The 22,429-nt window shown below is 38.0% G+C and overlaps 1 protein-coding gene across 1 annotated transcript in view; it reads left to right on the forward strand.

Moving 5' to 3' along the window:
• The first annotated feature begins 15,018 nt into the window (after window positions 1–15,018).
• LOC139151957 (beta-1,3-N-acetylglucosaminyltransferase lunatic fringe-like) overlaps window positions 15,019–22,429 on the forward strand; it is a 50,815-nt gene continuing 43,404 nt past the window's right edge. The window contains exon 1 of the mRNA XM_070725019.1: window positions 15,019–15,729. Coding sequence (XP_070581120.1) covers window positions 15,139–15,729 — 591 coding nt within the window. The 5' untranslated portion in view covers window positions 15,019–15,138. The remainder of the gene's footprint in view (window positions 15,730–22,429) is intronic.

Genomic DNA, 22,429 nt, shown 5'->3' on the forward strand with positions numbered 1-22,429 from the left:
TCATTATAATCTCTTGCTTTGTGTACAGATAGTAGAGTAGTGCGAAGCTGGCTGAATGAGTTCAAACCTTGTCTCATAATTGTGTATACAGACTGAGGAGTCATTTTGAAACAAATGAATCATTTTTTGATTGGTTCTCGGTCAGGTTTTGGGAAACTCTATTCATGAAATTATCATTGTCACATACATGAAATTGTAAGAAATTGTCAGCTTTGATTAAGTTTACGGATCAACTTTTACAAAACGTTGATCAAGGTCTTTACAGTGATTTGATGTTTTTAGATTTGTGTATAGCTTTTGATCTTGTTGATCACGATATTCCTATTAGAAAGCTGCCTAATTTGGTGGACATGGCTAATCACTGACCTGGTTCTGTTCTTATCTGACACACAGATGTCAATTTACAGATTTTACCAATGGTATGTGGTGTTCCACAAGGGTCGATTTTAGGCCCTCTATTATATATTGTTTTCATCAATGACCTTCCCTTATGTCTCATATGAGTAACTTAGATATGTTTGCTAATGATCAAACATTATGGGTTTCTGAGGTTAATATGGATGATGTTGATAAGAAAATTCAAAATGAGGTCATGCCCATTTCTTCCTGGGTCATAAATAAGGCAATGTCTATCAAACAACTAAAACTAAATGTATGGTTGTCGCTTCACGTCCGAAGATTTATTGTTTGAAGAATTTCAACGTCATGTTAAATGTGCGCATTAATGATTCTGACATTTTGTATTGTTTTCTCGCATACTCTTCTTGGTGTTGTGATTGACAGTACACCAAGTTTGAACACTCATATTGACACTTTATGTAAGAAATTGTCAGCTATAGAATTGGCGTCTAGCGAAAGCTGCATACTTTGACTCCACTTCAAATTCTTCTTATAGTTTATAACACCACTTTTCTGTCTGTATTTGATTATTGTTGTACTTTATGAGGCAACACCACAAAGACCAATCTTCTAAGAATTTACAAGCTTAAAACAGAGCCGCTATGGTCATTCTTCCCTAGTTCTCTTTTTGCGTCTAAATTGGCTACCCATTGACTTTCGTATAGATTATTTTGTCGCTGTAATGACATTTAAAATCCTCAGTGGTCTTGCACCTGTTTAAGTAGACCAGTTTCGCTATGTCGCAGACATGAGCAATTTCAACACACGTAGCTCAAGTAACAATAATTTATATACACCTTCTTTTAAGACATCTGCTGGACAAAGAACTTTCCCTTATCGTGCTACCTTACTTTGGAACGATATTCCCCCTAATAGAAATGTTGAAACTTTGTTTTTTGTACTAAATTTAAATATGAAGGTTCTACCTTAGATTCTTTTTTTGATCTGTTCCCATTTGTGTCATATGTATTTTGCTAAGGGCAGATAATTTTCTGCTGATGATGTATATTTCGAGGATTCTGATGTGAATTACAACCAGTTTGTAAATCAGACTATCCTCTTTAAATAAAGTGCCATTATTTGTAACTGTTGACCATTTTTTACCTCGGAAAATTCCATGTTGGAGGCTCATATTTGTTGCAAAATGTTGTTTTACGAAGAACAAACATGATTAGTGATGTTATAGCCACATAAAACTGCTAATTTTTGTTCAAACGTGTTTCCCTTCCGAGCTCATTGTTGACGTCCGTCATGCTCGGCGTGCTTGGGAGAACGCAGATATGGTGACGCCGCGATCACGCCAGATGTACAAGTTCACGTTTATTGCGGGATCAAAACAACATTGCGTCGAGGATTGCCAGACATCTGGCTACGCAACGTGCTCGGACAATGGACTACGACGTAAGTGCTGGGCATAAGTAATGAATATTTATTTTGAAATTGCTGTAAATGGCTCGCGCAGGTGCAGAAGAATGCCTACGTTGCAATCCGCGTGTCAACAGAGTTTGTATTTCTGTCCGGACAAAAATTGAAATTTTCTTTGTAAAATCACATGTTATTTAGTTGTAGGGCACGTAATGTTACCGAATAATATGCGATTCTCTGTTATTTGACACGCTATTCAACATGAGCCAGTGATCATTTCAATCAAAACTAACGGAAAATCGCAAAAAGATACAGCTAATGGAACTTTAATAAAGTGCAAATAAACAATGAGCGCGTCGTTCATCCATTTGATGTGTACGATTACTGCAATGTATTGAATACTGCTCTCAAGCTGGTCAGCGAGAAGAAAAATCGCAATGCTTTCTCAAACCGCCAGAGGGTGGGATGGAAGCAGGTGTTAAAGAGAGCAGGCCCTAAGGTAAAATACATTTGCCGTCACAATGAAAAGCAAGTAGGTTAACTATAAAGTGTAACAATACATGTAGTTAATGTGCAGTTACGATTGCTTTCATCTGTTTAATATATTGACCACAAATTGCCGTCGTTTGTGTGCCACAGGGGTCAGTAAAGATAAAGCCCTCTTTATTCGTTCAAGATATCACCAAATTTTACTCTTACTGCCTCTAATTGACATATTTTAGTAACATCAGCTGCGAGCATAGAACATTAAACGCATTTCAACTGTGCTTTATTGCTCAAATATTTGCTTCGTTGCAATGCAATGTTGGTCAATGAATGCAAAAGGTAGATTGATCACATACCTGTGGTGTTATTGAGTAGCCACGCAGTGCCAGGATTTTGTATGATGCTTTGTATTAGCGGCCATAAATTTGCGTACAGCCTGGGGCATAATTTTTACATTCAAATTTAGCGATACATTACTATAACAAGTGTAATACTATGCAGACACACATCTCTTAATAATCTCTTAATAAGCAGAAAGCATGACATATCATTAGTTAATCATCTCTTAATAAGCAGAAAGCATGACATATCATTAGTTAATCATGAATTAATAACATGAGTATAAATCATGAACAAGTGAGAAGTCGCAGATATTCGGCTTTTCCTTAGATATGGAGATGTTTTTCTTTGCTGTGAATACGGGAGCGTTACTTGACTGGTAAAGGTTCAGGAAAGCGATCAGCCATGCATTTGGATTGAGGAGCAATTCTTAATCTCCAGGTACACTATCCCGTGGGAAACGCCAGAGTTCTTCTAAGCATATTCAATGTGACACAATGGTTTTGTTTGTCACCCTTGAGCAATGTTTTAAAAAACATACAAGGTCTGTAAATCTCTGTTATTGTTGAGAGTACAGTGTGGTCTGGTAAATGTAAAATATCGTATCTCGGCAATTCTGTTTCTGTTTTTGTCGATCGCACTGTGTTTGAAATGCAGTCAAAACTAAGTCGCAAAGTTACTTTAAATAAGTCGCAGTGTGTCTATAATTTGAGTAGTCAAAAATATGATCTCTTGTTATTCAATCGTAAGATATATAGAACGTGATTTTTGTTTCTGTGACAAAGCACGTCAGTAAACAATTTCTGGTTTATTCTGTCTCAGTCTCTGTTAGCAAATGCGTAGCGAAAGATTAAGCCACATTTTTCCTTCATGGACTTATTGTGCATGTCCGATTGTTAAAAGGGAAATCCCCTCTTTTTACTACAATAATACCAGCATTTTTTATACAGTTCATGTTATAATTGTAGTCTAGTTCATCTCCTTTCTTTAGCTTTACATTATAACAAAAAACCGATCGGTACTTCTGTGTTAAATGGAGTAGACAAATTGAGGGGTTGGCGAACTGGCCTTGTTTGTCGATTTCTTTCAATCCACAAGAGCAGAGAACGTTTCTCGCAAAGTTGTCCACGCTATTATTAGGTGATGACCACAAGGACGTTGTTGATAATGATAATGATAATGATGATGATGATGATGATAATGATGATGATGATGATGATCATCATCATCATTATAATTATGATATAACGATAACGACGGCGATGATGGTGAAAACTTTACGGAGACTTTTATGAAGAAGACGATTTGTTTTTTCAAACGAATGATGAATACTAAGATCAAACTCCTGTACAGAAAAGTACATGTCATATCAATTCAAATTTTAAAACTAAAAGTAAAATTGAAAATAGACAAAAAGAAGGCTGATGGTCAATCACTGAAGAAATGGAACAAAATTGGAAACTGCAGAAAATAAACAGCAATAACTGAAAAACTGCATTTTTTGCAATGACACTAAAGCAGAGATGGGACAAGGTAGATAACTGATTAATGAAGCAGACAGCAAGCTAAAGTATAAATACCAGTGATATCTGAAAGAATGAAGATGATCATAATCATGATAATCATGACAACTGCGACGAGGACAAGGACGATAATGATGATGTGTATGAGTTTAGGTGAGATATTATAGACAAGTTCCCGGAGTTTCACTTCCATGTACCTCCAAAACCGTAATAAATTTTTCAAAATCCATGTTTAGAAATAATGATGCTAAATTCAACAATTATCAGAAGCCAAATTAAAAAGATATGTATCTTTGCCCAAATCTCTGAACGAGTCAATTTTGACTTGAGATGATCACTTCATGCTTGACCATGACAATTGTCAAAAGCCACAATAAGCAAACCATAGAGTATTTCCTGAGATCTACTATCGGTCTTTTGTTTCACCTATAAATATGACTTTACTAAAATAATCGTTTACTATTCAATTTGTTTCGAATTAGATGCCACAGTCAAGATTTAAGGTCGATTGTGACTACGCAATTTAATACGAGAGAGAATATGTAAGAGAATATAGTTCATTATATTTTTGACCAATGGTCGATATCAAGTATATACTAATATGATTCCAAGTCACATCTATCATACAGAAAATGTACAACGAACTCCAGGGTAGATAAAGAATTTATAATGGCAGAATGCATCAATGGTCATGTGAAACGAAAAATTCTAGTATATCTGTGCTGTTGCGAATTCTCAGAAGTAAATTATAATATGGTTTATTGCTCTAGAAGGCCACCGGCCCAAATCGCATACATCACAAAATATACAGAAAATAAGTTACAGTAAACAGACACAGAGATAAATAAATCATTGATAAACAAAAGAAGAAAAGGAAATGCAATACTTCAAAATACTCTTTTCTCAAATTAAAAGCTTTGTACACAATATAGCAAGGTTTGAAATTATAACTTTGTTATCAGATGACATAAGAGAATAAAATTATTCAATTGAAGGTTGTCTATATGACCAGACTGGTAAATAGGATTCTCTTAAATTCTGATAAAGGGGACAGACAGATATAAAGTGAAATTATTTTCAATTCTGTCGAATCGCAAATCTTACAGGTGCGTTCCTCAGGAGAATACCACGAACTCTACCCTCTTCAATTTCTAAACCAAGATCCGCAAACAAGCAATTGATCTTCTAAATTTCATATGCATATCAATAAATAAGTAATCTTCTGGTAGAAAGTTTAACTTAAAATTTCTATAAAGACGAATTTTATCTTTGGTACAGACTTCTGACCACCAGTTTGCTTGAAAATATCACTTGCTCTGATTACGAAAAGTTTTAGGAAGTTATTGAAGTCCCCCGGCCCCTGAAATAACCAAACTTCCCCAAACCCATGGTTAAACAAAATATTTTTGACATGCGTTGCCCAGGATTCTTTCCCATTGTCATCTAGCCGCACCGCAAGGTTATAACTGTGCTTTGCTATTTTGTTTTGTGGCATTTCTAAAAGTTTTAACCAGTATGAGATCACTTTTTTCTGAGTGACTAAGAAAATAGGACACCTGCCACAATCACCTAGCACACAGGCGTCCGGGGTTGATGATTTAACTCCAAGAAATCTCTTACAATACTTCAATTGAACACATTCGAGAACATGGTATTGTGTGTAACCCCAAATTTCTGACCCATATGTGATAATGGGCAGAACCATAGCGTCGAAAAGTTTAAAGTACTCTTTAAATGGCAAGCTGCCAGTGTGCTTGATCATTCTAAAAATGTTGCCCATCGCCTTCCTAGCTTGATCTGCTAATATGATGTAGCTTTACTCCAGGTATTCCTACTGAAAAGCATTAAACCGAGATATTTGTAATAACTGACCGTTTTCATACATTCCCCAAAAAACCACCTTTCAGATTTTTTCAAAACCCCGCCACGTCTAAATACAATAATCTGTGATTTGCTCATATTTACTGACAGTTTCCATTTGCTAGTAAAAGACTCCAGTACTGTAAGTAGTCTTTGTAAACCAACTGGAGTATCACTGAAAATAGATACATCATCTGCATACAAAAGGGAAAACAAATCGTGCAATTCTTGAGTAATCTGTATACCACAATGTCCCGAATTTTCCAACATATTTTCAGTTCGTTTATAAAAAGAGAAAAAAGGAAAGGGCTTAGCATACAACCCTGCCGGACTCCGACAGAGCACTGAAAATAATCAGTGATGCCTTGTCCAGCCCTTACACATGATTCAGCTCACTATACATTGAATTTAAAATACATAGCATCTTACCCTTACTCCCTCAAAGCAAAGTCTGTACAGTAATAAATTGTGGTCTACGGAATCAAAAGCTTTGCTAAAATCTATGAAAGCGCAGTAAAAACGACCTTTTGAATTACAGAGGTACTTTTGAATCATAATATGCAGACTGAAAATATTATCAACTGTACTGAAACCACTTCTGAATCCCGCCTGACAATCGGAAATCCAACCAATTGTGTCTTCCCATTTTACCAAGCGTTTATTTAAAATAGAAGTGAAGATCTTTCCAAGAGAATTTAGCAGAGTTATACCTCTATAATTGTTAGGGTCTATCTGACTGCCTTTCTTATGCAGCGGAACAATGATCCCTTTACACCAATCGTTGGGATAAACCCCTGAATCAAAAATAACATTGAAAATGAAATGCAAAAGAGGTATCAGAGTGTCCTTAGCTGAACTATAAAACTCATTAGGGATGCCATCTGGCCCTGGTGATTTACCTGATTTGAGTTTGTACAGTGCTTCTTGGATCTCAGTGACGGTAATGTCACCGTTAAGAATTATATCTAGATCAGTATTTAGTACACTGTCACCAAAGTCAAAACTGTCTAGAAAATGTTCTACCGTAGCGTCAAAATTACTTTCTGTCTTACAGGATTGTGAACAGAATTAAAATGCTGAAGCCATTCAGTTGGCGGTATCTCACAAGTACGTGACCTAACACCTGAAAAGCGCTTTACTTGCTGCCAGATACTACTGGTGCTGCTTTCAGCACTAAGAGTGTCACGCACCATGTTTATTAAAATTTGCTTTGCTGACCCGACATACCGACCTGAAAATTCTCTTTAGATCTTTGTATACATTCAAACTCTCTATTGTGTTTAAGTTTCTAAACTGGCGAAGTGCTTTGTACATGTTATATTTTGCAGTTTGACATTCTTTATTGAACCATGCTTCTTGTCGCGATTTCCTATTTATGTTGTTCCCAATTAACCGTTTGCTTTCTTGTTTGTAATCTTCAGCAGTCCAAAACAATAAATCATAAAGTCTACTCATACATTCCTCTACATCTCGTCTGTTAGATTCTAAAACTTGTCTAGTCCTGTTTTGTCCCTCTTGAGAATGAATATTTGTTTCGAAAGAGCCTACCTTGTCTTTGTCCCATTTAAAACGTGTATAATTACTGCATGAAGCCAAATCTCAGAAGTAAATTATGCATATTGCGATGATGTCGTTACTCAGATATTTCAGATCGTCAATTGTTAATGTATTGGCGTTAGCGTTATGGATACACAATTATTTGTCTGAGTCGCAGTAAAATTGCAATAGTAATCGATACAGCAAAAGCTGAATCTTAACAGCATGTCCAACTTTTCTAAGAGATATATTTTATGAACACGGTGAAGCTTAATACATGTAGTACTTAATTCGTATTTTTGTCGGCAATATTGTCTCGGTACGGTACAGACAACTGATAGTTTTTTAACTTTAGATTATGATGTAATTGTGAGTAAAAGGAGAGATTCTTGGACAAACTATGTACAAGTACTGTAAAGTGTGAACCTCACAACCTACATTTTCTACACAAAGGCTGTAAAATAATGTGTTTTAGCATTTTTGTCCTTTGTAGAGTTTCGCGTCCTAATTGGCCGAAATCTACCTCTTCGACTGCATTTACCAACACCTTGGGGGCGAGAGAATCCAAAAAACAGTTCTCTGATATTTCCAAATGCCCCCTAACAAACTTAAAAGGCATTCAAGTACCCCCTTTTGACTTATAATTTTGAAATCCCCTCCAAAATAAAATTGGCCTGATCTTGAAATTGACAGAATTGTTCGGTATTTGCAGGTGTGTTTTTCGTCCAGGGAAGGAGGGCGCTGTTTTGACATATAACAGGAAAACTTCACCGTGTAAAACAGAAACAGCGATCACATTAATAAAGGGGTTTGGAAACAGGGTGATTTCTTTCACCTGTCAGAAAAACTTGACATAATTAACAAAATTGTATAAAAGGGAGTCGACATTGGCCCCACCTTTTGGCCAATTTTTCAGTACGCTTTCTTCTGTGTATAAGGCCGCGTTCAAAAAAGTGGTGGGGGGGGGCTGGAGGAATTCAGGGGGATTCGAAAATTTTTGGGGTAGTCGAGGGGGGGGAACTTGAAAGTTTTGCTCTGCCTATAGGGGGGGACCTGAAAATATTTTGACTCCCAACATTTTGATGTCGTCCAATGGTTCTAATGTTAGTAATAATTAAACAAAATCTAGAACCGTTTGTCATATTTTATGTCTTTAATCTCGAAAAAATCTGAAATGTATAATGCTGTTAAATTTTCGTAGAACAAGTTGGCCTTGTAATGGGACAGGAGCTACAACAGTTACTGTTGATAATTTTTCAATATTTCTATGCAATGTATCAAACACAGTTTCTTGGTATCTCTCTACAGCATGCTGCTGAAAAACATAATATTCAGTTTGTCAACAAAGCCCGTTTGTCTAAATATTGGTGATAATTGAATGATGCAAATGCACGGTACACGTAGGCTGTGTTGGCAAGCTGAATACTGGATAGCTCAACATTCTGTAGGGAGTAGAACAAGAACACAATTGTATAAACTGAACAAAAATATTGTCAAAATAAAAAGTTAATACAACTACTGCCCTGCTACTACATACTGGCAGTGACAGTGATACATGTAGCTCTGACTCTGATGTAGTTTAAGAAGAGTTTTGGTCATAGGACACTCAATTGACAGTGAAACATACATCTACTTGTACACAAGATCCAGCCAGAGAGCAACACATAGAAGACTAGGGGACTAACAGTCACAATGGATTTTTGAATTCTGGCATATGAGAACAATCAAATATTAGAGAAAAAAGATGGGGTCATCATACTTGATCTTATACAAATGTACGATGAAAGTTAGTTTTTCTAAAATCACTTAAAATCAATATATAAAACCATTCATTTCAAGTTCATGCAGTGAATGAAATTTTCACATCTCATTGTACCAATAACACAAAAGTAAAACTTTGAACAGTAAAGACTCTAATTTAAATGGAAAAATGTGTGACTACATGGAATCTTTTATTTTTTATCAAATTTGCCATTATTACACCCAAAATTTCTGAGATTAAAACATTAATTTCATGGAATGTTTTAACCTTCCAGTATTGTCAATTTTGTAAAAACATTTTATAAGTGGCATCTAAGTTGTATATGTCTTGTACTTTTGAAAAAAAAAATTTCGGTAGGTCACTGTGCTCATTTTTTCACAATTTGGTTAAACGTAGCTAGGAATACACAATTTTCATACTCTCTCATAATTGTCATTTTGTGTGCTTTTCAGCTGGTGCCATTGAACTGGCTAGAGTTGGATAAACTCAAGTCGGCTTACACTGAGAAATTCAAAAAGTTCACTGATGCATTTAAAAATGAATAAATTTAAGAATTTCCCTAGGTATATGGCTCTACAACCTGCTGATAAGAGGTAGTGTTGAATATTTGCGTGCAGAACGACACGTTACATGTTTTTTTACTCTGCGTGCATTCCTAATAAATATGCGGCTATATGGTAATTTAGGGGGGGACTTGAAAATTTTTGAGGGTATTGAGGGGGGGAACTTGAAAATTTTTGAGGGTATTAAGGGGGGGATCTGAAAAAAAATAAGATTTCAATCGCGATTCCTCCAGCCCCCCCCCCTCACCATTTTTTTTTGAACGCGGCCTAAATTGCATTTTTGATCTACTCACATACATGCTAGAATAGCTGACATTCTGTCTGGCAAAATCTTATGTACATGTGTAAAGACCGTAATCAGTGTTATAGATGACAAATCATGAATTCTAATCTGGACTTGAGTTCAATTTTAAACAATAACAATGCTGACTGTACACATATGGCTATGTTGATAAGTTAAAAATTGGACTTTTCATCACACTTCAGGAAGTAGAGCAAGAAACTGCAGTAGATACACAAAACATAGATCTGAGTTGTTTACTGAAAGGTCAGTCACAGTGTGTAACTGTTCCATTTGTATCCTATAGAAAGTGACGCTGTGTGATTTTCACTGTTCCGATGTCAAAGTGCTGAAAGGGTCCTAGCATACTGTTTTCAGTACGGTTACCTACAGATGACATTTAGTTTTACAACTACGCTCAAACGTTTGTTTTCAGTCTCTGCTAGAAAAATGCTGCAAAAGTTTTGGATGGGCTGTTTGGTAAATCCTAAACATTGTGCATTGGAACAAGCGGCTCACTGCAATCTTTGTACTGCTCATTAACAATCTGAATTAATGATTTATGTTGACACGCAGAACAAATAGGATGGAATAGTTCACCATATGATCTGGGTTGATGCCTATATTTGTGAGAAAGTAACTATATGTTAGTGTATGTGTTGTTAACAATAAATACACTCAATGTTTTTTCCACACAAGTTATTTTTTGCGACTTGTTATTTAAGAGACAACCCAACACATATTTCACATAAATCAGAGACAGTTTCTTTTCGAGTCTCTCCATACGTCCTCTAAACCTTTTCAAACCCCCCAACATACACTTGGTATTTTCAAATCCCCCTCCTCCGGAGGTGTTTGTGAAAGCAGCTTTATGTTGTATTTTATCAACGTATTGGCACTTCGTTCGAGTTGCAGCAACTTCAGCAGGTTTATATCGTTGTGACACTATACCAGAATTTATTTTTGGAAGATTCTTTGAGTTGCCCGTTACTTTATTTTCGCATAATGGTGTCATTCTCTGATGAGAATTTTCTAGCAAGTTCGAATATTTATATGCATAATACAGCTAAACATCTTCTTTTAGCAAATACTTCCTCTCTCTGTTTCTTATCAATATGTGGTATCACCTTACCCTGAAAAATTAATTTTACAGTTCGCTTCAGCTGTTCGTCAACGGGCACGCATTGGAAGGAATATTTGCGTCTTGCATATATGTTTACCAAACAAATAATAATATGCGGTAAAAACAGTCTTCGTCCGTGGCTCATTTTTGAAAAGTGACCCGCTCCTAGGGGAAACAAGGTTTTTAAAGTGATACTCCACTATTCTCTTGCCCTCCTTTCGTAATAGCTGAGGGCTTACCTGGGCCACAGTCCCTAAGCTTATGATCTCCCGATTAGAGATGATAACTGGAGCACGAAGCCCTCTCGACTAGTGACGTGGAATCACCAACTTTATCGTCTGCGGGCGCTGTGCTAGCTGCCTCCTGCAACGCGTCACGACCCGCAGTCCTTCCACCCACTGTGGGTCCTGATCCCGGCATATAGGTGGGCAGTCAGACACCATTATCACTGGTGTGCTAACTTAGAATCCGAATACATGGATATTTCCATAGTCTGGGTCACGGGGGCTATTCGCCGTGTATCTTACCGGAAGCGACTGTGGAAATTTCCACCGTGACGTTTATATCAGACAATTTTATGTTTGACAACTTAGGTCTACCACTTTTTCAACAAATCAAAGTATTAAAAAAAAAACATATTCTTTTTCCCATTTCGTCGATTTTCGGACGCAGTCACAATTTAATATTAGTGCGTTAAATTGTAGTATCATCCTCTTTCGGTCTTCCTTGTTCCAAAGAACTGAGGTAAATATTGGGTACTTTGGTGAGTTGTGACGGTGATGTGAACATTTCACTGTAGTGCGCCATCAATGTAATGCAGGATGAAACTGAACAAGGTCCAACTAGAACGCTGTCAACAACGACGGACGGCATTGCAATAGCAGTGTATGGAAACTTATTTAGCGTGTGACTTTAATACGTGTGGGCGTTCGAAAACTAGTAAGAAATTGTCTTACTTTACCCAAGACATAATAGCATACATAAGGCGTGTTTGTTTGTAGAACTTGCATGTGACTAATCTCTGTCCAATTAAACGCATTCCACACTATAAACACGATTTCTAAGATCAGAGAGAAATCTTTCGGAAAATCTATTTCGGAATGGCAAAGTGAGTCACCCAATGAACCACAAACTACCATATCTCACTGATTCAAGACCCCGTCACATACATGCTCTATCTAGTCTTTGGAGAAAGAAATACAAAAAATATTGTTTTATTCCTTTCGCAATTTTTGTCGGTAACACAATCTTGATAGAGTAGTAACTTTACATTTTCTTTAGTTGTTAAGAGAAGCTGTCATCGAAACTTCGCTCAAAGGTTGCCAGGGACCCCTACGACTGATGTAAACACCGTATGAGTACGTTGGCGATTGTTAACAATGAATATCGTAAAATTTAAATGTTGCAGCTATGTTGACGTGATGCATCCCCGGGGATGCGTCTAGATATCATGCAAGAAATACATTGTTTGTAGACAAGAAAGTCGCACACGCGCAGTTCCGTCGACACCCTCCCTCTAAGAGATGAAGTTGACGTCAATGGACTGTACTTTTACGATTTTTGAAAAAAAAAATGATAACTCGGTTATGCTGTTTGGCATTCTGAAATATACGTGGTTCACAGTCGCTTGTGAACCGATACACGACTCAATACATGACGGCCGCTGTGTGTTATGCATTAGAAAAGCCTACTTTTTAATGCATACCACACTGCAGCCGTCGCGTATCGATTCACAAGCGACTGTGAAGTTGTTAGATATCTTCAGCCCATTGTACGGGCAGAATATGGTGACAGAAAACGAAGACATCTGCGTCCATAGTCTGTAATATCTGCTGGGTTCCATGCTATTGAGCCAAAACAATTGCTTTCGAAAACAGTAGAACACGATGTTAAGTTTGGCTGGCTTCTGACACCTATCAAAAACATATTTACATAATTTTGCGGGAAAAGTATTTTATTTTCCCATTCCATGAAAATATCGCCAAACATAAACATCACGGAATCACCAAAATGTTTGTATAACATATAACAACCAATGGGGGAAATCTCTTACAGAATACGGTAATTGCTGGTTTACTGTTACTATGATTGCTCATCACTTTGATACCACAGTTTGTATAAGCTTATATGGCGACTCAGACTCTCTCACAGCCCCTCGTCCGCTACGCAGCTCCATCCTCAACCAAATGGTGATGCGCCATCAACGGTCTTTCGAGCAAGCGAGGCTCACCGAGCCAGCGGGGTTATAGCGTAGCGGAGCTTGTCACATGATGAAATATCCACCTAACTGAATGACTTTTAACAAATAAATTGATTTTACAAAAAAAAAAGATGTAAGAAGTAATTTTACAGCTCTCCTTACAGTAAGTTGACTTCAAACGATTCGCTTCTGAGTTTCAGTTTAAGGGGTTAAATCTCATTTCAACAGACAAACAATTGTTACGGAATATAACTTTGACTACTACAATGATATACCCGAACACCCGTTCAAAGTTTATCGCTTGTGAGCAGAGACAAAAAAGAGATCAAAGGCTACGTCAGAGATTGCCTTGCTTCTAATCCTTCGTATCCCAACTTGTCTATCTGTTCAGCCATTAACCCATCACCCATCCATCCACCCACCCACCCATCCATCCATCCATCCATCCATCCATCCGTCTATCTATCTATCTATCTATCTATCTATCTATCTATCTATCTATCTATCGACTTGACAAATTATTCAGCGCCTATTATCCAAAAGTTAAAAATGCTCAATTGCGCTTTGAGTTTTAAGGAGAATGAAAATGGAAACGCTTTCTGAAAGATGAAATTTGTAGGTGCCATTCGTAAGTGTTTATCAGGAGAGGTTTTTTATGCCCAAGGATAGAGAGCTCAAATCCACGGGAGCTGCTGAGGAGAAGGAGCGGCGGCCGTCAGAAGTAAAATTCCATCTTGGTGACGTGTGCAGAAAGCATTTATCTGATGGACGACGAGTATGTGAAAAAGAAAGCAGTGCAAATATCATACTGTGAAAGTAAATACATTTCTTCAATTTTATAATATGAAAAAGGTCTTTTTGGTCAAATTTCCCGTTACTGTATGGCAACGTTCATACAAGTATATTGTAAACCATCATTTTCGTCAGTTTCTCATCAATATTCACAGTATCTGAAGACAAAAAATGATTTTTTATTGCCCTTTCTAGGGTGTGGCCAGCAGACTAGTAGAAATAAGTTCTTAAGATAATGGTCTTGAAGCATAGGTTTGAAAACAACTTGAATACGACGAGGTACAGGAAGCCGGCTGGGTAGATGGGTAATAATACAAGCGTTATTCAAGAACAGATTATTGAGTTAGGCTGTTTCCTTTTCAATTTTGATCAATGCTTGACTTTTATCGATCAGCTCAGAATAGTAATTTTTTCCTTCAAACCCGCCTGGGTCTCCGCCCGACGGGCTTTACCAAATCAACCCATACCTAGGACCGTGGTTTATTAGCGCACGGCGCATAGCAACCGGGCACTGAGTGGATAGAACTGTGAACGATGTAATAATTGGCTATTGTTTTTAGGATTATTTGAAAAAGGGTGTGTACCATATGTCACTTTTAATACCTCTTTTCACCAAAGCCCATGACAATGGCAACTGTGACACTACGCTGTCTGAGGCGTGTAAGGGGTTGCGATCGATTTGTCATTGTAATGATACGGGGCTACATGCCATGCCGCAGACTTTATTCTCAGTGGCAGTGCATACGAATACGACAGTTCACTTTATACAGATTATGCAAATTTTTATGCGTGCGCAGCTTGGCCAAAACTTGGGGTAGCATTTCAAAGTTTGGCGAGTCAGAGGCGAGAGTCGCCGTAAAAACATTCCGATGCAGTCTGATGGTGTCTCCCCGTGAAAGGCACCGGCACGATGCGTGTACGGGCCAGACGAACTGTACAGGCTCTGGTTCTAACGGCTGTAATAAGTTTGGCCGTGATCAGCTGGAATTCGGAGAAGGGTAACACAAGAATCAGTGCGGAAGTCAGGGAAGATCTACATGACAGTGATCGGCCATTGATTAGCAACGTTGCCCAACGCAGTCGGCCAAATGTTCCGTTTCGTCACCACGATGGAAGGCATATTCAGGGTCTTTTGGACGGACAGTTCGATTCCCAAGCGAAAGTCATGGACATAAAGTTCCGTGAATTTAATCAAAGCAGTTTCCAAGACTCTGACATACAAGTCCCAGGACTCGTGGAAGTCAACGCAACCCAGAGGAGAGGTCGTCCGAACGTGAAACCTGGCATTCACCCTGCAATTCTCCACGCTTCACAGGACCGCCAACTTGTCGATCGGAAACATCAGTCACAAGATTTCAACGCAACAGGGTTCCCTATCGCTAACAACTTACGAAAGACTGAACTGTCAGATATTTTCATTGGTGTTAAAACTACTAAAAGGTACCACGCTGGAAGATTGGACTTACTGCTCGATACATGGGTTACTATGGCCCTAGACCAGGTAAATACTGACACATACTGCTTATCTTATAACGCACTATCCACCTTGTGACTCCGACAGATGAACAGTTTAATTTGAAGCATGCAGGGCGAACATCACTTTTCATTCGTTAATTCAGCGGCTCTGATCTATATATACCACAAACGTACAACTAGAATCACCTTGGATATCGCCTACAATGTACATCCAATGTTCCACGTTGACTGTAGAAAACCATTGCCTAAGATCTATATTTAGCCAGCTTCCCTAGTGTTCCCAGACAGGGGTCCAGACACTTCGCACCAAAACCAGTTCGCCCCACACAACTTCGTCCCAAAACCATTTCGTACCAAAACCACCTCGTCCCAAGTTACTACTTCGCCCAACCCCACTTCGCCCCAAGTACCACATCGTACTAAAACCACTTCGCCCAAAGTATAGTACCGTCAACTCGTCCTGAAACAACGATGTTACGACGTATCACAAGGTTGTTTTACCTGCAACTTAGAAGCATTAATGTGTTAGGACATTTTGGCTATCACGAACCATTTATTGTTGCATGAAACCATAAACGATAGAATAAGAAAATAGAAACACGCAAATGGTACAACTCAGGTGCCTTGCGCGGAATTGCACGATGTCAATTTCGCGAAATGCGTACACTTTCAAGATTTCAGTCCCAGGATGACAGAAAGGTGGTCATTTTCAGCTTTAGCAGTTAGCGATAAGTTTCGGGCAAAGTGGTTTGGGGACATGACTTTTGGGGCGAAGTGGTTTTGGTACGAGGTTGTTTTGGTGCGAAGTGGTTTTGGTGCGAAATGGTATGGGACGAGATGGTATGGTGCGAAGTGGTTTTGGTGCGAAGTGTCTGGGAACCCCAGACATAACTTACCGATCGCTTTACATTTATGGAATGATGACTGGAAAATTACAGGAATTCCACTCTGTTTCTTAAATTCTTCAGTGATTACCCCTTGCGATAGTTATTAGCCAGCTATTGAGACTTCTCGCAGCGCAGCGCAGCGAAAGGATACATGCACGTCGTTTAGTTGCTAAATTGGAATGCCACAAATCCCCATCTCGTAGAGATAAGCACAATTTAGCTAATCCGTTCGAAGTCTTTTTGTCAGTTTTGATCTTGTAACTTACGATAATTATTAGCCCGCGATTGACGGACTTCTCGCAGCGCATAAAAGGGATACATCAATACATTCACGTCATTAAGCTGCCAAATTGAAATGCCACAAATCTCCGTATCTCGTAGAATCACCAGCTCATCCGTTTACACAGTCTTTTGATCAGTTTTGATCTTATGACATGTATACAAGTTGATGGAGAGTCGCAGCACTAGTTGTCTTTCTGTCATCTAATCCATGACCCTACGGCTAATCTAACCGTCATGTGGTCGATTAGCATGTAACTGCTTGGTGATTATTCAGTAATACTGATAATGATTTTATTACTCTAAATATAGGCACCATTGCACGTACTCATGCATAAACAACTTTGATGAAATTTATACACTGGTTAATTTGGTTGGTACTTGTCATTGCTAGCAAATGTGTAATAAGGCCTAAACACTGTGCTAGGTGCATTAATAGTGTTTTAATAGCAAGATGAAATTGTAACTAATCAACACAACAGTAAATATGGAGTACGCATATTCACATATTTTCTGTCCGAAGTGACACAATCTCAAAGAAACTGAAGAATGCATGCCATGATGTCAGTCTCGCATACATACATGTGTACCTGCACAAAATTTGTGCAGGAAATATTCATTGGATTAGGCATAGTCATTTGTGAGAACTATGGCAATGAGTTCTGCTATTTTCTTTTATATGCATGTGGCTCGGCTACATGTAAGTTCCCAACCCAATAAAATTGTTTTACTGTTGTCTGTTTGTCTTTACTTTGAACTTTAATGTATTGGAATAGACTTTAACCCTTTTCCTGCCAGACAGTATCACTTCCCCATCAGCCAAGTTAGTAAAAAGCGGTATTGAGACAAAACATGACGTATTTTCACCCACTTGTCTTGGTATGTAAGCATCTTAAGTCCAAAAAAATCAAGTTTACAGTATTTATGTTTTCAACAGCCTTCAAATGTACAGTATTATATTAAAATACACCATATGGAATATGTTGTGTTTCATTAATTTTAACCATCTTGACCTGGTGGTGAAATATGGACTTGGCAGGAAAAGGGTTAAATATAGATATACAGAGCTTTTACAAATGTAGGAAGTCGTTCTTTACGATATTTAAATCCAAAATACTTGTTTTCTCGCAGAATAAAAAAGATTGATTCGCTAATTCCAAGAACCAGACCTCATTTTTACAGTACCTGGCCTCACCTTGTGATTAATATGAACATATCCATTGAATAAGTATACCTAAAAATCCTCTGTCTGCTATTTTGGGCTGTAACAGATTCACATTATATTTTGTGCACATCATGAATTGGTGAGATGCTACAGTTTGGTACCTTGACTGTGCTAGGCAGGCATCCAAAATGAGGTAACAGCAATTTGTTAGGTCGGTAAGTTGTAGGCAGGAAGTGAAAACTTCAAAAAATCTTATCAATGGCTAGAAAACTACAAAATCATGATTACTGATTGAATCATACCAGAAGCTAGTATTACAGTCCCTGTGCAAATATCTTAGGAAGTCTGTTGCAAAGCTACATTTAGGTTCCCATAAATGTAGACTATTAATTTTAACATCAGTGGATCAAATGAGAGATTCTGTATTCAAAGTTTGGAACCTGAAAGTAAAGCCTGCCGCCGCACATGAGAGAAATTTGCTGAGCAAAATTTCACCAGAGGCTGTGTGCCCAGCCATTTTACTCTCATATGCGGGTGATTTCTCGCGAGTAAAAAAAAAATGTGAGAAAAATGACTTTCTCCAGCGTACAGGGTGAGGAATTTTCCTCGCCAGGCAAAAAATATCAAATGTTAAATATTTTGCCCAACGGCACCAAAGGAAAAACTCACAAGAAATCTCCTGCATGGGAGAGTAAAATGGGTGAGCAAACAGCGGCAAATGAAATTTTGCTCTTAATTTCTCCTGTTTGCGTCAAGTTAAGTAAAAGCATAAGTATGACCTCATTCGTTTTACAAGCAATTTAAGGTCAGAATTTTAATATTTGTTAAGAATATGTCAAGGGTTATTTCATATCATTTGGCAATAGATGACATTTGCAAGACATCTTTCTGAAAGCCATGTAAGCCCTTTGACATGGAAGTTATTCAACAAAGCTTTTATCATAATAGTCTGTTACCATATATTGATTATGATACACAGTTATTAGAGAAATGCCTATCATTTGCATATGTCATAGACATTGACAATACAACAAAATGAGGACTGTGCAGTAATTAGATTGTAAAAATGTAACACATTGTACATCAGCTTGCCAACTCGATTAAATAATCCATATTTTGCTCACGCCATTTAGTAAATATTCACCCATCTGGTTCAACTACATCGAAGGTATTCACATGTATGTTGTCTGGTATTTCATTGGCTGAGAATTGCTTCTGATGAGGCGTCTTTCGTAATGCACAAAATAACAATCTTCGCACAGGGCGATGTGAATGTTTGGAAGTCAAAATGAAATATAAATTAATGCATGCTGTTTGGAGAGTAAGGAAGCCAGCATGAGTTTTCGTTAAGGTGTTTGGTTTTCCTGTGGTACTGATAGTCATTAAATTTTTAATGTTCTGAATGTACATGCACTAATGACCTGTATGCATTGCGGTATTGTTCATTTTTATGAGCCTTTCCTAGGGGTGTTTCTTTGTCACAGATCGCTGGTAACCATCAATTAGTTTATTACTCTGTAAGAGTGTTGATGTGCAAGTTGTAATTACACTCTGTGCATTTATTCATGGTAATCATCCGTTTGGGGACATTTGCAGGTAGACTGCTCAGCTTTGTTGGAAATGAATCAATGTTTTATATGTGACCAGGCCTGTAAACAGTAATCCCAAACCATCCTAATGAAATAATTCAACATATATTGTACAGGTGTGGTCAGCTTACAGATCTGATTCTAAAAACTGACTGCTAAAGCAATGGCCAGTACTTTCACTGAAGTGTGTCACAGCGGTTTAAACACACTTTACAAGTTACATGGAGCAATGACATCAAACTTGACATTAGTTTGCCATGATTGCTTGCTTTAACTTTTAAAAGTTATGGTCAGATTCAAAAAGGATTTTGTTCATGAACTACACGCAAAGTAACTGGTGGCGCAGGTAAAACATATACTGGTTTAGTACTTTCACTACTCGATAATGAGGAAAGCTGGCCTCGGCCTGTCAAAATGACTTTCTGCAAGAGACCAAATGCTGTGACGTTTGATCACCAGGTACAATGGACATGTGTGAGCTGTCTGAAATATATGCTGATGTAGCATTTTCTAGTAGCCTGTTTACAAAAGTGTGCATGAGAACTGTGGTATATTATCGGGTGAGCTAATAGGTTTTGCTGACTAATTTGGTGGTGTTTAGTAGTTTGATGGGTCTGCAGTATTGTCTCTATAGCACAGTTTGGCGGGTGCATTCATTGCCACATGAAAGGCCGACTGACAGTGGTAACAAACGCCAGTCTTGGGAAATAAGGAAGTAGAGAGAAGACACATTATTTGCAAGTCTGGTGAATGGCGCTGGATTACTTTTCAAGGAAGCGGTGCCTTTTCTTGTCTGTGGTAATGCCTTGCAAGCGTATTTGTGAAGGCCACTAAGCTGGTGAGAGTTGCCACTGTTCTCACATCAGTATTCATGTCAAAGGAGAGATAGCAATAGCCCCAAATCCGTCACCTTTGTGCATGAACCTTTGCAGGGAAAAACTCGGCTTCACAAGTGTATGGGAATTCAAAGAAGTAAATTGAATTTGTTATCTGTCGTTATCATTCTCAGATGCACGGACTAGTGACCACCGTGACAGTCCATGGTTTTGTTTAATCCTGATGTATAAAGCAACAAATACAGATTTTAAAGCAACTACATGTAGCTTAACTCTTAATCTAGTCCAGTGTACTGTCCTTGGTAGAAATGTAGATAACTCAAATTAGCTAATTAACCGATGGCTTTGAAAGCATTATAGGGTGAATAGTACTCGTGAATAGCAGCGTCACTGGGGGTATCACATCCGGAGTAGAAAAAGAACTTATCATGCTGTAGGCCAACCTATTATGGACAGCAGACATGAGCTTCAGTCTCATGTTTAAGGATTTAAAACAGTTGATTGTTAATGAATTTATCTCTTCAAGTGGAATAAAGCTCTGGATCAAAGGAGTAAACTCAATCGACGCCCAGGTCTTCTTTCATGCAGTTTGTTTATTGCCTGTCCGCAGTGTGGCATGTATACCATACATTAGGATCATTGTCTTCAGCATGTGCTGGTAGCCTATGTCGCGCAAATCAAACATACCATTTTTGTTCATATTGACATGCCTTTTATTGCAGAACTACAAATGTAAAGACACACAGTATTGTTGAACTGACACCTCTAACTGGTGTGTGTACCAGTTGATATCAACTTTTAATACTGCCTGTACTGCACAGTGGTATAGTTTTCTCACAGTCTGCCGACTGTCTAAGCTGTGGAGATAATCTGTCATAGCGTCACACTGTAGAAGTAACGGAGCATTTCAATGCTGGAAATATTTTTGTTGGTCCATGGACCAGTATCATTGCCAAGTCCAGTGGTCCTGCTATTTCAATTTCTAGCCTGCTTACATGCTTTATTACATAGTCCCTAAACCATCAGTCACTCTGAGGGACTGTGTTGATTACTGAAGTGTGTCAGTGTTTATTAGTCCCCACGGACACCGTCCGGGGGGACTTATGGTTTGGTCATGTCTGTGCGTGCGTGCGTCCGTCCATCCGTCCGTCCGTCCGTTCAAGCAGATATCTCTGAGATGCCTGGAGCGATTCTATTCAAACTTTGTTCAAGGATTACTTCATATGTCAGGGCTCGAAAATTTTTTTAAAAATTCACTTGCCATAGGGCAAGTGAATTTTAAATTTCACTTGTCCGGAAGAAAATTCACTTGCCCTGAATTTCAGATGATTTAAGGAGTAAATGTGTATGGTTTTATTCATGTCATTGTAAAGAAACCTTAGCTGTAACTTACTGATAAATTTGTGTCCTTATTCTGTGTATCAAAAATAATATCTTATGTAATGTAACGTGCACAGTGTTTTAGCCAGCTTTTGCTAGCATGGGGACACAGTGACCCAGTAGGTCTTACTGGGGACAAATTAAATTTTGGGGGACATGTATGTAGTGTATTTCAATAAAACAACACCGGTACATTGTCATTGTGTGTCATCATGACCTGGTACCTTGTGTTAAATAGGCAAGTCAGGTAGGTGCACTAAGGGTAAGTATATAATAGGCCACGGGTGTTGTGTCAAATTGTGCCCATGTGAAACTTTCAGTATCATTTAGTTTACTGCTACCTTGTGGTATGTGCATAAACTGTAGGGTTCCCCTAAGTCACCAAAATGATTAGCCAACACATTAGCCAAATCAAAAATCTTGTAGCCACTTTAAGCAACTTTTAAACAGTTTATGATCTCAAGTGTAGCAACAGCTTTCTCAGCATTAAGGAGTTCCTAATTTTACAAATCAAGATGTTTTGTATGTTGTTCATGATAGTTTTTACATTAAAGAAATATTTGTTTAGTTTTTATTACATTAATTATCT

The sequence above is a fragment of the Ptychodera flava genome, chromosome 15, assembly GCF_041260155.1.
Source record: "Ptychodera flava strain L36383 chromosome 15, AS_Pfla_20210202, whole genome shotgun sequence".
NCBI lineage: Eukaryota > Metazoa > Hemichordata > Enteropneusta > Ptychoderidae > Ptychodera > Ptychodera flava.